Source organism: Cervus elaphus, chromosome 21 (assembly GCF_910594005.1).
Source record: "Cervus elaphus chromosome 21, mCerEla1.1, whole genome shotgun sequence".
Taxonomy (NCBI): Eukaryota; Metazoa; Chordata; class Mammalia; order Artiodactyla; family Cervidae; genus Cervus; species Cervus elaphus.
In genome coordinates, this window is record NC_057835.1 from 65943365 (window position 1) to 65960123 (window position 16759).

At 36.7% G+C, this 16759-nt stretch overlaps 1 protein-coding gene across 9 annotated transcripts in view; it reads right to left on the reverse strand.

Moving 5' to 3' along the window:
* VPS13B (vacuolar protein sorting 13 homolog B) overlaps nt 1–16759 on the reverse strand; it is a 775932-nt gene that overhangs the window by 154486 nt on the left and 604687 nt on the right. For all 9 annotated transcript variants that reach the window (XM_043880234.1, XM_043880239.1, XM_043880237.1 and 6 more), the window contains one exon: nt 329–531. In XM_043880234.1, the coding sequence (XP_043736169.1) occupies nt 329–531 (203 nt within the window). The remainder of the gene's footprint in view (nt 1–328; nt 532–16759) is intronic.

The window sequence follows — 16759 nt, forward strand, 5'->3', positions numbered from 1 at the left end:
TGTGAATGGTTAAAGGGTTTTGGAGGTAGGCGTGTATTTAATCCATATTTTAAATCCATTTTAAATCCATATTTTAAAATGGATTGTTGTGATGACCATATGACTCTGTGAATACATTAAAAAAGTCAATGAATGGTATACTTTAATTAGGTGAATTGTATGGTTTGTGAATTATGCTTCAATAAAGCTGTCAAAAAAGTTTAGTAAGACACCAATCCGACAATACCCTTTCTCACCAAAGTTTAAAATTTAATGAAAACAGTTCAAAAAAATGAACAAAGGCTAGTTTAAAAAGTGTGGGGAAAAAATGGGGCCAATCCCCACAGACCTGTAGCAGACCTCCTCTTAAATCAATGGATATTTTTGGTATGGACTGTTCTGGGCCTGGATCGCCACTGTGTTTACACCATTTAGCTTCCAGATTGGCAGTAGCACAACATGGTCCTATTAGAATCCGACTTCTTTCTTTGAGACTTGTTTTAAGGAGAAAATCATTTACGCTGAGTAGAAAGGATGACCCGAGAATTACACCTAGGGGGAAAAAAAAGAAGAGATGGAGAGAGGTAGATACTCTAAGTCTTTCATGTCAAGAAAAAAAGTGTGACTGGGCAAGAATTATCTGCAGTTTCTAAGAGTGTCAATTCACCCTTTGTCAGAGCTTTCTTCTCAGCTGGCACTCCCCCACGGTTTCACGCCGTTTACATAGAATTCTAGCTATGAAGCAGGTATACCTCGTTCACATTCCTAACAAAGCAATATTTGCCAAAACATTATGACTTTTTCCATGTGTGAGCATTTTAAGTTTTATGAGTAGAGACATTCTCATTAAACTGTGCAAGTTTTTCAAACAACTACATTAAGAATGAGAACAGCTGCTTCATTTGTCTATTGTTAACATGATGGGAGAGGGCAATTTTCTGTGATTTCTTAGAGTAACAGAGTACAGTATATTACTTTGCTAGACACTCAAGTTTTTGACTGGCCCATGTTAAAATTCAAAACAATCAAAATATATAACATGTGTTTTCTAAAAAATTTAGTTTAATCCAAACTTCACACATCATAACCACTTGAAGTTTACAAAGTTTTAAAAACAGATAGTGGCAGGTTAGATTTATGGGAAAAACTATATGCTATAGTTCAAAGTAAATATATCCAGAAAAGGAATACACTTTAAAATGTAGCTTTTCTTTTGAACTTAAACTAGGAGTGTAGATCAAAACCTTTTCATAAAACCAATGGCACACTTTAAGATATTTGGATGAAAAGTCAGAGTGGTGGGTTAACTTTCCCCTAAGGAGTTCATATTCTGAATTGTCATTGTGAATATTGAATTTCAACAGACCACATTTGTAATGTCCATGGCTTATTTTTCTAATGATATTTGATCTTTAAAAGAGATTAAAGATTAAAAAACACCTTAGACCCACAGTATACATGTTTCAAAGTACAATGCTTTTTAAATTCTGTAGAGACTTGAAAACTGCATATATGTTGTATATTCCTACTTTAGAAATAAGACACACCATGCAACTTCTAATCTTCCATGGAAGACAATCACGTTCATAAGAATGTTAGTTAACCCTAACATTTTGTTAAAAATCATGACGGTGGAAATCAATTTCTTAAATTTGTTCATCAAATGTATTGTGGCAATAAGGCTTCAGTTTCACTTACATAATTTTATTGATTCAAAGTTGCACTTCGCTTAAAAAAAAAATAGAACAGTAAATTAAAAAATTCAGAACAGGCCCTCAAATACCCAAGAATCAACACTCATCTTTATTAATGGAGAGATAGAATGACTTCTGACTTACCTGCATTATATTTCCTAAAATGTTTAATTCTTAACAGTAAGTACTTGCTAAATGAAACATATCAATTCCTTATTCAGAAATTTGTCATAACGGGATTATAAAGGTAGGGCTTAACTGAGTACAATCATCTAGCAAATGAGCATTAAGGGAATGTCAGAATTACAATACCCACTATTCTCAAATATGAATTCATGCATCTTCATACTACCCTACAATGAAATACCCCATTATCTGCTGGAGAATTCCATGGACAGAGGAGCCTGGCAGACTACAGTCCAGGGGGTCGTCACAAAGAGTTGGATGCAACTGAGCAACTAACAACAACAATCTTAATATGAATGCCCTATTCGTCCCTCACACAGGAAGTGTTAAAAGTCTTCTAGGTTTTTATATCTTATTTAGTGTTTATCATTCTCATCAGGCACCCAGAGTAGATAAATCTGGGGCCCACTTTGAGGGCTAACTCTTAGATATGTTTCTAACACTTATCAATTTCCATATCATTCTATCTAACTCTATTCTTTTAAAACACCAAAGAGAGACCTTAGTAATCTAAGATTAAAAGGAAAGACCACATCTACTTTACCAGTAGCCTCTGAGCATCCCAGAGGCAAGGACCATCTCCTGCAGTACAGGACTGGGTACCATGACAGTTATTCAGGACAGATCCCACTGTACTACATTGACAGTTTAGAATCTGATCTTCTTTTCAGCTGCCGCAATGTATTTAATTGACAGACAAGAAAGAAAAGTGCTTAACGTTCTGCCATTCTTCCTTTTGCATTAATTATATCATAGAATAGTAAGGCTGGGCGGAAGAGACCTTAGAAACCATCTTTCCAAGTCCCTTCCTTTAAAAAAAAAAAAAATCACACAAAACCCTTTTTCTTTTGAAATAATGTGAGACCTACTAAAAAATTTCAAAAATATACAGAGTCCTCATATATCTTTCACCCAGCTATGTAACTATAATACAAATACTGATATCAGGAAATTCACAATGGCATAACACTATTAAGTAATCTACAGATCTTATTTAAATTTTGCCATTTTCCTCACTAAAGTCCTTCTGATCCAGGATCCAATCTAGAATCCTTAGTTTCCTTTAATTAGTAACAGATCCTCTAGGTCTTTTTTTTTTTTTTTTGTCTTTCATGACCTTGATTCTCTTAAACAGTCCAAACCATTACCTTGCAGAGTCTCTCTTAATTTGGATTTATCTGGTGTTTTCTCATTAGAATGAGGTTATGCATTTTTGGCAAGAATACAAGAGAAGTGATATCTTTCTCAGTGCATCATAGTGGAGTGATACTGACGTTTTACTATTTGCTGGTAATATTAATCTTCATAACATAGCTAAAGTGGTGTCTATCAGGTTTCACCACTGTTATTTTTCCATATGTAAATAATAATTATCTTGTGGAGAGGTATCTGGAGATTATCCATGTATCCTATTTTACATCAAACTTTCAGTCACTAAGTTAGTAGCATTCATCATGGTTCTTGCTTGCAATAGTTATCACTGTGGTGTCTGGTAATGTTAATCTTCAATATCTCTTATTCTTCTACATTTATTAGCTAATATTCTACAGTAAAAAGAGCTGTCCCTTCTACCCTCTTTATTAGTTCAATTATTTATTTATACCAGTATGGACTCATAGATATTAACTTTATGAGCACTAATCTAATACTTTCATAATTTTACCTTGTTGCTTCAATTTTTGGCCATTGGGAATCCCTTCAAGTTGACTCCCGTGTCATTCTGATATATCCCTATCATTTTTTGGTAACTTCTTTATTTTCTGGCCACAAGATGTTTCAGGATCTATAGTATTTTTTTCCCTATCCCATCTCTAGCATTAGTCATTTCTGCAGAGCTTTGATTTCTTTTGCTAAAGAACAGTAGCTAGAAACCAAAATCTGGGTGGTAGGTATGCTCATTGCTGCTAGGGAGTCACTGTTCCTAGAGCCTCTCAGCAGAGTGGGCTAAGAAGTATATGTATGTTTACTGAACATGTAAACACACACATCAATATTTCTGTATCAGTAAATACATTAAATGAATTCATATTGATACCTCTAGTGCTAATCCAAAACCTCAGAATTTGGTTTCTAGCCTATTCTCTTATCTTTTTTTAAACTCTTTATTTTGTATTAGGGTGTAGTTAGTTAACAATGTTGTGATGGTTTCAGGTGAACAGTGAAGGGACTCAGTCATACATATACCTGTATCCATTTTCCCTCAAACACCCAGGTTGCTACATAAAATTGAGCAGAGGTCCTGTGCTATTCGTACATCCTTGTTGGTTATCCACTTTAAATGCCTAGTCCCTTTTCATTATTTGTAATCTCTTCCTATGATAGTGAGAAACTTGCAAAGTACTCCTTCAGATGTACTGATTTCTAATCATCTCCAAAACATCACTTGGAAAGAGTGGTCAATATTAAAGCAAAAGAACTAAGACAGACATAAAGGACAACTTTATTAAAGCAAAGGTAATCATCTACCAAAAAAAAAAAAAAAAAAAGACTATCAAAAGGAAGGGCTGATATTTATCCCTGAAAGTCTCACTAAGAATGGGCTTGACAACATTTTGTCTGGAGCATACAGATGAATATTACCTTTCTCACTCACTCTATAGCACTTTTCATTTATACAAAGATATTTGTAAGTACACAAAATTTTCTTTGTAGAAGTAACTTCATACATACATACAGAATTTGAACCTTATTAGTTATTTCTAATATGCAGCAATGACCTCAAAATACTGATACTGTACTGTCTAAATTAGTTTCTGTGGTTTTGCCTTAAAAAAGAAAAGTAGAACTGAAATGACAAAACTTACTATGTATTCCTCAGAAAGTGCCTACCTCTTCTCAGAACACAGTGTTGGTGGAAGGTTTTTCTTAACTCCCTAACATTACACAACTAGAAGTATTTATTGGTAGAGTGAGGACGGGATGTAAGAAAAAATTCTAGACTTGCATTTTTACATAAAAAAAAAAATCAAAATGTTGACAGCCTTTGTGTTACTGTGTATGCTGCTAGACACATGAACATTTTCCTACTGTCATACAAGTTCTATTCTTTTTTGCTCAGGTAGAGAGAACAACAACACCTAGAATTCCTGGGCAAGTAAAGATAAAGGCAGGGACTGAGACCTTGGGAAAATGGCGCAGATACAGTGAACTAATGGTAAGGCAAACATCAGGAAGAAAGGGGGTTGAGACTCAGGGCGAGCACTGAGGAAGGCAGGAAGAGACACACCATGATTGAAATACAAGAGACCTTGTAGTTGAGGCAGGTGCTGACCCAGCCACAGCTATATTTCAGCAATGGCAGGATTTGATAACTGACTTTCTACAAAGTAGACTCGTAGGGCTAGGAACCTGCTGAACTTTCTAGATTTTCAGCTTTGATTCTCACTGGAGTTTGATCTGGTTCAAGAGTGAACATGAGATTTAATGAAAACCAGTGAGGCACAGCTGGTAAAGAATCTGCCTGCAACACAGCAGACACGGGAGGTGTGGGTTCAATCCCTGGGTTGGGAAGATCCCCTGGAGGAGGCATGGCAACCCACTCCAGTTGAGGGACTAGTTGTGCGTGTGTGTACACACACACACACACACACACACACACACACAGAGTGAGGTATAATAATACTTTGGGGAAAGAAACTGTTCCTCTTGCTTTCCGGTTTTGAAGTCAAGAAAATGAAGGCTGCTGGCAGCCACCTTGTGCAGAATATTTCAGTGAACTTCTGTACTATCATGGCTTTAAGGATAATTTCTTAGGACATTATCCATAACTATGCCTCATTTCTTAAATAAGTGCTACTCCCACGCTTCTAACTTGTCTATAGAGAATTTGGATATCCTGGAAAACTTCTAACTTGATATTTATGCAGGCATGTATTCATCATTGAACCAAAATTTACTGGTTATCTACCATACAGTGGGGTATACACAAAGATAAAGTGAATGATTTGCCATTCTCTTTTACAACACAAGATTTTGCCTTTTGTTAGCCTCTAGCCTCAACTTCTCAGCTTCAAGTTCTAAGATATCATTAATCATGAGAGGGAAAAAAAAAGACAACCAACAACATGTATAATATTGACTCTGTTAAGCAAGGGAACTGTTGAAAAACACAAATACTTCCCTATTATCATACAAATACTTTGTTTTTGCTTTTTATTCATTTTACCTACTATCTATTCTTTCACTCTAAATCAAATATGTAAATATGTAATTGAATACCTTTTCTGTAAGGCTCTGTTATTTTCTTTCCCTCTTCATTTCCCCAACAGCCTACCCCTCCCTCTATTCTTACTTTTTCTAATCCTTTACAGTCTGTACATACATATGTACTAGGTCATTTCAGTCATGCCCGACTCTTTGCTACCCTATGGACTGCAGCCTGCTAGGCTCCTCTGTCCATGGGATTCACCAGGCAAGAATACTTAAGTGGGTTGCCATGTCCTCCTCCAGGGGATCTTCCTGACTGAGGGACTGAACCTGTATCTCCTAATTCTCCTGCATTGGCAGGTGGGTTATTTACCAGAAGCACAGCCTGAGAAGCCCCTCCAGCCTATTTTTCAAGTCTACCAGCATTGATCATGAGTTTGAACTCACAGAGGATACTGAGAATTAAGAAGCTAATGTTACAACATATTAAAAAAATCATACACCATGACCAAGTGGGCTTTATCCCAGGAATGCAAGGATTCTTTAATATCTGCAAATCAATCAATGTAATACACCACATTAACAAATTGAAAGATAAAAACCATATGATTATCTCAATAGATGCAGAGAAGTCTTTGACAAAATTCAACACCCATTTATGATTAAAACATTCCAGAAAGCAGGAATAGAAGGAACATACCTCAACATAATAAAAGCTATATATGACAAACCCACAGCAAGCATCACCCTCAATGGTGAAAAATTGAAAGCATGTCCCCCAAAATAAGGAACAAGACAAGGGTGCCCACTCTCACCACTACTATTCAACATAGTGTTGGAAGTTTTGGCCACAGCAATCAGAGCAGAAAAAGAAGTAAAAGGAATCCAGATAGGAAAAGAAGAAGTGAAACTCTCACTGTTTGCAGATGACATGATCCTCTACACAGAAAACCCTAAAGACTCTACCAGAAAATTACTAGAGCTAATCAATGAATATAGTAAAGTTGCAGGATATAAAATTAACACACAGAAATCCCTTGCATTCCTATACACTAACAATGAGAAAACAGAAAGAGAAATTAAGGAAACAATACCATTCACCATTGCAACAAAAAGAATAAAATACTTAGGAGTATATCTACCTAAAGAAACAAAAGACCTATACATAGAAAACTATAAAACACTGATGAAAGAAATCAAAGAGGACACAAATAGATGGAGAAACATACCATGTTCATGGATTGAAAAAATCAATATTGTCAAAATGGCTATACTACCCAAAGCAATCTATAGATTCAATGCAATCCCTATCAAGCTACCAACGGTATTTTTCACAGAACTAGACCAAAGAATTTCACAATTTGTATGGAAATACAAAAAACCTCGAATAGCCAAAGTAATCTTGAGAAAGAAGAATGGAACCGGAGGAATCAACCTGCCTGACTTCAGACTATACTACAAAGCCACAGTCATCAAGACAGTATGGTACTGGCACAAAGACAGAAATATAGATCAATGGAACAGAATAGAAAGCCCAGAGATAAATCCACGAACCTATGGACACCTTATCTTCAACAAAGGAGGCAAGGATATACAATGGAAAAAAGACAACCTCTTTATCAAGTGGTGCTGGGAAAACTGGTCAACCACTTGTAAAAGAATGAAACTAGAATACCTTCTAACACCATACACAAAAATAAACTCAAAATGGATTAAAGATCTAAATGTAAGACCAGAAACTATAAAACTCCTGGAGGAGAACATAGGCAAAACACTCTCCGACATAAATCACAGCAGGATCCTCTATGACACACTTCCCAGAATATTGGAAATAAAAGCAAAAATAAACAAATGGGACCTAATGAAACTTAAAAGCTTTTGCACAACAAAGGAAACTATAAGCAAGGTGAAAAGACAGCCTTCAGAATGGGAGAAAATAATAGCAAACGAAGCAACAAAGGGTTAACCTCAAAAATATACAAGCAACACCTGCAGCTCAATTCCAGAAAAATAAATGACCCAATCAAAAAATGGACCAAAGAACTAAACAGACATTTCTCCAAAGAAGACATACAGATGGCTAACAAACACATGAAAAGATGCTCAACATCACTCATTATCAGAGAAATGCAAATCAAAACCACAATGAGGTACCATTACACGCCAGTCAGGATGGCTGCTATCCAAGTCTACAAGCAATAAATGCTGGAGAGGGTGTGGAGAAAAGGGAACCCTCTTACACTGTTGGTGGGAATGCAAACTAGTACAGCCACTATGGAAAACAGTGTGGAGATTTCTTAAAAAACTGGAAATAGAACTGCCATATGACCCAGCAATACCACTTCTGGGCATACACACCGAGGAAACCAGATCTGAAAGAGATGCATGCACCCCAATGTTCATCACAGCACTGTTTATAATAGCCAGGACATGGAAGCAACCTAGATGCCCATCAGCAGATGAACGGATAAGGAAACTGTGGTACATATACACCATGGAATATTACTCAGCCGTTAAAAAAAGAATTCATTTGAATCAGTTCTAATGAGATGGATGAAACTGGAGCCCATTATACAGAATGAAGTAAGCCAGAAAGATAAAGAACATTACAGCATACTAACACATATATATGGAATTTAGAAAGATGGTAATGATAACCCTATATGCAAAACAGAAAAAGAGACACAGATGTACAGTACAGACTTTTGGACTCTGTGGGAGAAGGCGAGGGTGGGATGTTTCGAGAGAACAGCATCGAAACATGTATATTATCTAGGGTGAAACAGATCACCAGCCCAGGTTGGATGCATGAGACAAATGCTCGGGCCTGGTGCACGGGGAAGACCCAGAGGGATCGGGTAGAGAGGGAGGTGGGAGGGGGAATCGGGATGGGGAATACATGTAACTCCATGGCTGATTCATGTCAATGTATGACAAAACCCACTACAATATTGTAAAGTAATTAGCCTCTAACTAATAAAAATAAATGAAAAAATAAAAATAAAAAATAAAAGCAGACCTTAAAAAAAAAAAAAGAAGCTAATGCTGACAGTGAGGATGTAGGAACAGGCACCGCCTAAAGGCATTATGCAAACACATGACCTGTAGACATAAATGTGCCCTGCCTGGTCCCTTCTGTCTCCTTTCTTCTCTTTCATGTCTTACATCTACAAGGAAATTAGGTGTGGTTTACTCTTGAGACTTAAGCAAGTAATTTAACTTATCCCCACGTGCCTACCTGTCCACTACACCTGCTACATACACCAAAGCTGTCGCTTTGCTCCTCGATGAGGAGATCCAGTTACTTGTGGGATCACAGAAAGGTTAACCCACAAGTACCAGTTTTTAAGTTTAAAATAGAGCCTCCATTTCCTTCTGAACAGTTCCTGCTACATTTTTAAAAAGCTACAATAAAATAAGAAAAAATATGTTAGTTCAAGTGGTTTTAATCTTAGTGTAAATGACCAGTAATAAGAGATTATGGTGATCACTTCATAAGAAAGAGTGGTGATAAATTTCACAGAGTCATTTATAAATGGTAAACCAAAGTTCACACTTTTACCACAAAATATGAAAATAATCCCTGGGACTCAAGACAGGGTTATTAATTCTCCTTTCCCCTTTTTTTACTCTGTGAGAAGCTGGCCTATGGGACATCATCCCTTCCTTTTTGTTTTCTTTGATTTTTTCCATCAGGAAACATACTAAATATCTTCCTTGGGATGAAATGAATCTTATTTTATATATCACCACACATATAAAACCAAAGCCACAGAGAATACTCAGAGTTCATTTAAGATGGATACTTCTCCATTCAAAATCTGTAATAAATGGCAACAGAAAGTGAGTTAAAGACATGTGTTAATCTTCTTCCTAATGGACTAATGCAAGGTGGGACAAAATGACTACAAGTAAAAATACTAAACAAACAAATAAACAAACAAAAAAATCCCCCACGAAACTTCTTAGCATTGAAACACTGGAAAAAGTTGAATAAATTTTGAAGTTTTACCACTCCCCTGCACCTGTGTATGTGTTCACATATAGCAAATATGACAAGATGCTTACATTTGTTCTAGTTCAAGAGTATATAGGCATTTGATGTGTTATCTTTACATTTTCCATACTTTTAATTTTCCCCTAAATTTCCAAAAATAATGAGAAAAGAAAATAAAGAAATATGCTGTAAAATTATAAGATTTAGAATGATCACAAAATTTAAAAGCATGAATATTTAAAAAAAACATGGATATTATTAAAGCTATTTATGCAATCACTGATCAGGTCATTTTATAAAATTTAATTTTGAAATAATTTCAGGCTTTCAGCAAAATTGATGTCTTTCATTTAGTTTCCCTTACTGTTAACAATTCATATAAACTATAGTATTGTTCTCAAGAGCCAGAAAATTAATACTGATACAAACTACTAATAAACCTTATATAAATTTTACCAGTTTCTCCCTTCATGTCCTTTTCTTGTCCCAGGATACAACCCAGGATCCTGGCTTGCTTTCTGCAACTGTGGGATCAGGTCACTTTTGACCAAACATCCCCTCTTCTCTCTGCCTCCTTCCATTCAATAGAATACTTCTCTGCCTGACTCTTCCACTGGCCTCGTCCAAAGATCCGTATTTATATATTTAATTTCAGTTGTAGCAAATTAATGGCAGATACTTAATTAAAGTAAATGAGGTGTATCAACATGGAGAAGTTAATTTGAGAAACAACTGGTGTGATAAACAGAAATAATCTTGGTTTGTTTGCATACTGACATACTTTTCATTGAGTGTAAAAATTCAGTTCAAGGAACAAATAGTTCCCTGACCTTTAAAATACTTCTTCAGAAGACTAATAAATGCAAACCACTTGTTTTGGAGAATGTTTACAAAATGCTGCCAGCCCTACCTTGTCAATCTCTTGCTAGATCTTTAGCAAGGCGCCTACTATCTCCATGCTGACTGTGCAAAGTGCGGTCTACATCAGGCTTCTGTACATCAACAGAAAGAGTGCTCAGTGATGACATGTGCTAGCAAAGCATATCCAGGTATTTTTAACCAGCTGGAAATAATCTACAGTTACTAGAAAATCAGCAAGCATGTGTTAGATACATCCAGAAGTCAATTTGCATAATAGTGAAGCACGAGGATTACTCAGAAAGTGAGAAAGGAAAATTTTTTTAAGTATGCTATGTAAAGAGATGACTGTAAGTGATTAGATGACTAGAAAAAAAATTCTGTAAGTCTGGTCCATGAAAGAGATGATTAGAAATCTTTTTGTTTCCAGTTCCTTCAACTAATTATGTTGAAGCATTAAAAAAAAAAACAAAACGGGCACTTGAGTATTTTTTTTTTTTTTTTGGCTGCACCATGCGACATCTTAGTTCCCTAACCAGGGATCAAACCTGTGCACCCTGCAATGGAAGTACAAAACCTTAACCACTGGACTGCCAGGGAAATTCTTGCACTTGGGTATTCTAACCACGAAAATAGCTGGTTTTCCCCTCTTGATCAGAATATGTAAGTGGTTCAGATCTTATTTAATTACATCCTATTTTGTAATATGCCTATATCTGTATCTGTTGTTACAGTAAGTTGTAATACAGGGTAAGATTAAGGTATGAAACAAAATATAACAAAACTGTCAGAGAACTACATGGACACCACTGTTTAAGCTGAAAGGGATGCTTGCTCTTCCCAACAAAGTTACTAAAAAGTCTAGCTCTCAAAATGAGAGTCTGGTTGGGTAGTCGACCTGCTAACACATATCCTTTCTCTGAAGCGCCTGATGACTTCCCATTGGTGAGATTCCCAGGAACTCTCATCTAGGCCTCATTGATAAGTAAAAGCTGGGACTTCTAGTTTCATCCAAACTCATTCTCTGGACATGAGAAAATGATAAGCAGCAGAAAAAGATTTTATTTTTTCTCACATAAAGAAAGGCAGAAAGGCTATTTATACTTGGCCTGGAGAAGGGAAAGGCTACCCACTCTAGGATTCTGGCCTGGAGAGTTCCACGGACTTTATAGTCCATGGGGTCGCAAAGAATCGAACATGACTTTGACCTTCACTTGTCTGGAAAAGGTATTTTTTTGAGAAATGTTTTAGAACTCTTGGATACTAGAAAAACTAAACCGAACATACCAAAGGGAGATGGTGGATATGCTTTGCCTCTTTCTTCCCCTCCAATCTGCCACCATGCTTACTGTTTTTACAGTTGTGTCAGTTTATTAGGAAAATAAAACTTGACTGGATCATGTAGCTATATTTAAAAAAAGCAGACTAAGAAATCTGTGCATACTGGAAAGTGTGTAACAACCTGTTTATAGAGGAAAGAATAACTGTAAATACATACTTTGAAAGTTTCTTAGATGAACACAGTAGCTGGTTAACTTAATGGGGAAACTGCTGGTGGGTTAATTTTTTTTTACAGTCAGTCACAAGAATAGAAGAACTGGTATCAAAGCAATGTTGCAAACAAAATGGCTTCCTATTTGATTCACTGCAATGGCTTAGAGACTGGTATTCATCTATGTGATCCAGGTTTTTAAAGACTGGTTTAATAGAAAGACCAGATGCTAGGAGACATGTGTTATTGCCCTCCCTGCACCCTGGAGTACCCCTGGACAGATCACTTAATCTCGGCATCCTTAAGTAAGGGACTAGCTCAATTGGCCTCAATCTAGGGTTCTCTGATACGCAGGGAATCCCATATAGTAATGCTGGTCCATGAGGTATGTTCAGTATTTCAAAAATCCTGAAAGAAACTTGAATGAATTTTTTGGAGACAGGGCTGAGATATACGAAGTTTTTTGGTCACAGTCATATCAAGTTGGTACAGTCAAGCTAGCTATTTTATGCTAAATACAGCGTGTGTGGATGATGGAGTTGGATAAAAAGCGTTCCTGATAAAGGAGAGGATGATCTCTGAGACAGTTTTCAGCTCTAAAATCAAATGCTCTACAACCTCAGCATTCATGGGGTATGACTGAGATGGGACAGTGAAGGGGAGGAAGATACAAAAACACTATTATTTATTGAGGAATTTAATAAATTTGTGCCAAGGAATGTGTGGAGTACTGTGTATACATTATTTCACTTAATCCGCTCAACAGCCCTGTGGATTTAAGTGTTTGTGCCTTTATTTTGGAAATAAGCTGTGTTGTAACTTTTACCACAATCAACTGCCAGCAAGTAGCAGGGCTGGGATTAAGACTGTCTGCGTCTTTCCAGCACCACGTTGCTTTATAAAAACTACTGCTGTTAGTTAGCTCTTAGTAATTTCATTTTCCCAGTTGGTAACAGGGTTGGGAATAAATGCTTTTTCGTGGCCCCTCCGTCTTGCTCGGTCTCGGTACCTTAGGCCAACATAGCCTACAGGTCCAGGGGCCCAGCCAGAGGGCAAAAGAACATCTAAGATGTGTCTTTAGTCACTCATAGCTGGCAGGGTAGCTTTGCCAAAAACTTTCCTAGCAAACAGCTTTCTGGCTTATGTGGACGAGAAGACGATTTGCTGTGACCGCAGGCAAAACTAAATACTGTCACAAATTCAGTGGAGTGGGAGAAGAGTAACTTCTAACCCTCTTCTTTTCCCACAGTTTCAGTGCTACGGGTGACAATAATTCTGGTCCATTTCACCTAATACTAACTTATAAGGTGCCACTGTTAGGATGCAAAGGAGACACTATTAAGAAAGAGATGTCTGCTACTTAATTGCTAGGACTGGAAACTTTCTTTTCCAATAGCATTTGCACAGTGAGATATCGTCCTGTTAATTAACAGCATTTTTGTTGTCTCAAACACCCTTTTCCCTCCTGTCCAAGAAACACTGTTTTAATATGAGTTTATGAGAAATTTTTATTAGTTGTCCCCTTTATTCCCTCAAATATATCTAAAGCTAGAAGAATGGTTCTTTATCATATCTTTGTTAAAGCTAGGAGAAGAAATAAAAAGCAGTGTTTTTTTAAAAAGCATTTTTTTTCCCCATAGTACATAAGACGCATGAAGTTTAGTGCGATGGGACACATTTCTAAAATACATAACCCGAGGCCAACAGTTTTCTAGCAATCTAGATTAAGTTTGGGATTTGATAACTAAAAACAATAGGGAGGAAGACTACTACCTGGAGACAAGATTTGAAGGTGAACCTACTTGGAAGAGTATAACAACTATGCCAGATTTCTCATTAGAAGGGAGCAGAGCTTTACGAAGACTTCACATTCCCCAAGAAAACCATATTTACACAATTAACAATTCTTTTGTTGGAAAAAAAAAAAAGCTTTCCTTATTGCATGCGGACACATGTGGGCTGTGTAAAAATATAAGAGATGTGTAACCCATGGTAAACACAAAGTAATGATCTTAAACAGGCCAAATCCTTGAACTCGTCATTAATAAATGTCTCTCCTGCATTCAGCTACCCGGGCTGCTGGGAGCCTGTTTTCTTCAAGTACTTCAAACACGGAAATCCAGGAACATTTATTATTTTAATCCATTACAGGCAGTGCTTGATTTAACTTTATTGGTTGTGGTGGTGGTAGTGGTTATAAGTGGGGGTATAGCAATGTTCTTTTACACATCATTTCAAAAGGGCTTAATTATATTTTATAGTTTGGGCCAGGAATTCTGCTTGTTTTTTTTGTCTAACAAGGTTCAAATGGAGTTCAGGTCGGTGATTAATCAGAAGAAAAAGTCGGAGATGGTTATCTTTCTGAGATGAGCTCATCTCTGTCTACGAAAGGCTGGGCAGGTACATGATGTTCACTGCGCCACAGCCCATGAGCGTGCTCTGACATCTGAAGATGGCTGCTTACGGGACAAATTTTACTTTTCAGGCAGCCTGGAAATGAACACATCAGAAATCTCGCCCAGTGGTTTTCTTCTAAATTTCTGAAGTTACTATCTGAAGAGGCGTCCCATTAAAATCCAAAGCAGTAAACTTAGTAACCTCACAGCACAAAAAAATGTACATGAATAACAAAAATCACGTGACAATAAAAAAAAAAGCCAATACATAAACCCTTTAGCACAAAAATTTTAAATATTCCAAGGAAAGATGTCAAGACTTAATTTGGTTAAACAAAATTAAAAAATATGACCATAGAAATATGCCTGAACCTCATATATCTACTAGTGAGTTTAAAAAAAAAAAATCAAACATTAATTTTTTGCCTCTGATTTTGAGGGGGTGAAAAAAGATAATTTCTAAGATAGCAGTACTAACATTATTTATTATTGTCCAAAATTCTATCTAATCACATATTACCGATGACAATTACAGCCAAGAGAATAAAATCTGTACGTTTGGATTTCTTTTCCATTGCATATATTTCTAAGAGAGGACAAGAAAATTACTCACCAAGAGACTTAGGCATTTACCTTTTTTATTTCCCATTGTATTAGAGGAAAAAATAATGGAACATTATTTGGGGAAAAAAAAGTTATGAGAACTTTACTTTTTCCACCTATTTCCCATTCAATTTTTAGAACATCCTATGGTTTGTGAATGTCTCAGCAGTTCACCATTATGCACAAAAAAATATCATCACTGAAAAAAATTCAGTAATCCACAGGTAATTTAAGAGCAAAAAAAGGAGGATAGGCCAGTTCATCAGTAGCAACTTTGAACCTTGTTATAAAGTAATAGGAGGGAATCTGACCAGGATTAATAGTGGTCCTCAGTGCTGGGATGAGAGGTGTCAGGTTTCATAGACTCTAGGCCATCTGTTCTGCCTGCCTACATTTTACTTCTGCAAAACTATAAACGTACCTCTACCTCAGGGACTATAGAGAGGCATTAGAATTCTTCTGCTTTTCATTATCACAAGATTCAGTAACTCATTTCATTGTCAAGATAATCCCCTTTTACTCTTTCTTTTGCGCTTGCTGGGTATGCCTAAATGACAAATAAAACCCCAGATGTTACAGACCCAATGAGGTCTCCACCTTTCCTTGAGTGTTGGGTTTAGGCTGCTTGAGACACGGTGTCAAATGTGACAGGACCCTTGATGCCCACACCCAATATTCGTTACGGGTTGTTAGTGATTTGTATAGCTGTCTACAAGCTGTGCTTCCACTTCAATTCTCGGTGGCTGTTTAAAAGTGAAGTGTGTCCTCTGGCTTTAATTGTTGAAGAATTCATTTCCTATTGTTCAGGCATTGGGAAAAGACGCTATTTCTTTCTAAAAGTAACAAAAATCTTTGGGTGTTGTAAATGGCTTGTTATTGCAATATATTATTTTAGGTAGTCATATTTAATTTAATGTTTTATTTCCCCGCAGGCTTACTTGCATTTCTGCAGCATCCACTGGCTATGACAACGCCTTAGGAGATTGTCCTCAGGAGAGTCAGTGACTCTGGAATGAAGAGCTGGAGCTCCGCTCTGTATCAATTAATGAGCTAGTTTCACTTTTCAGGACATGAAAAGGAACTTTAGTTCTTTACATTTTTATTGGTCCTGAATGCAGTGAACATGAGAAGAGGCATTTGTATCCGTGAAGAATAATGTGGTTATGCTTGCTTGCTTTCTACTTTTTGTTTATACACAAAGATAAGTACATATGGATGACAGAGGCTGGGGTAGTGAAAGTTATTTAAACCACAACTCTTTGACTAGGAATTCAACTTACTGCTTTCTGCATTGGATGAAAGTCCCCTAAGTCCCTATGGAAAGGGGATTCTTGCAATTTTTCCTTGATTTGGACTAACATGCCAGCCAAGATGGCCTCACTCAGGCTCTTCCCCAATGCTCTGTGCC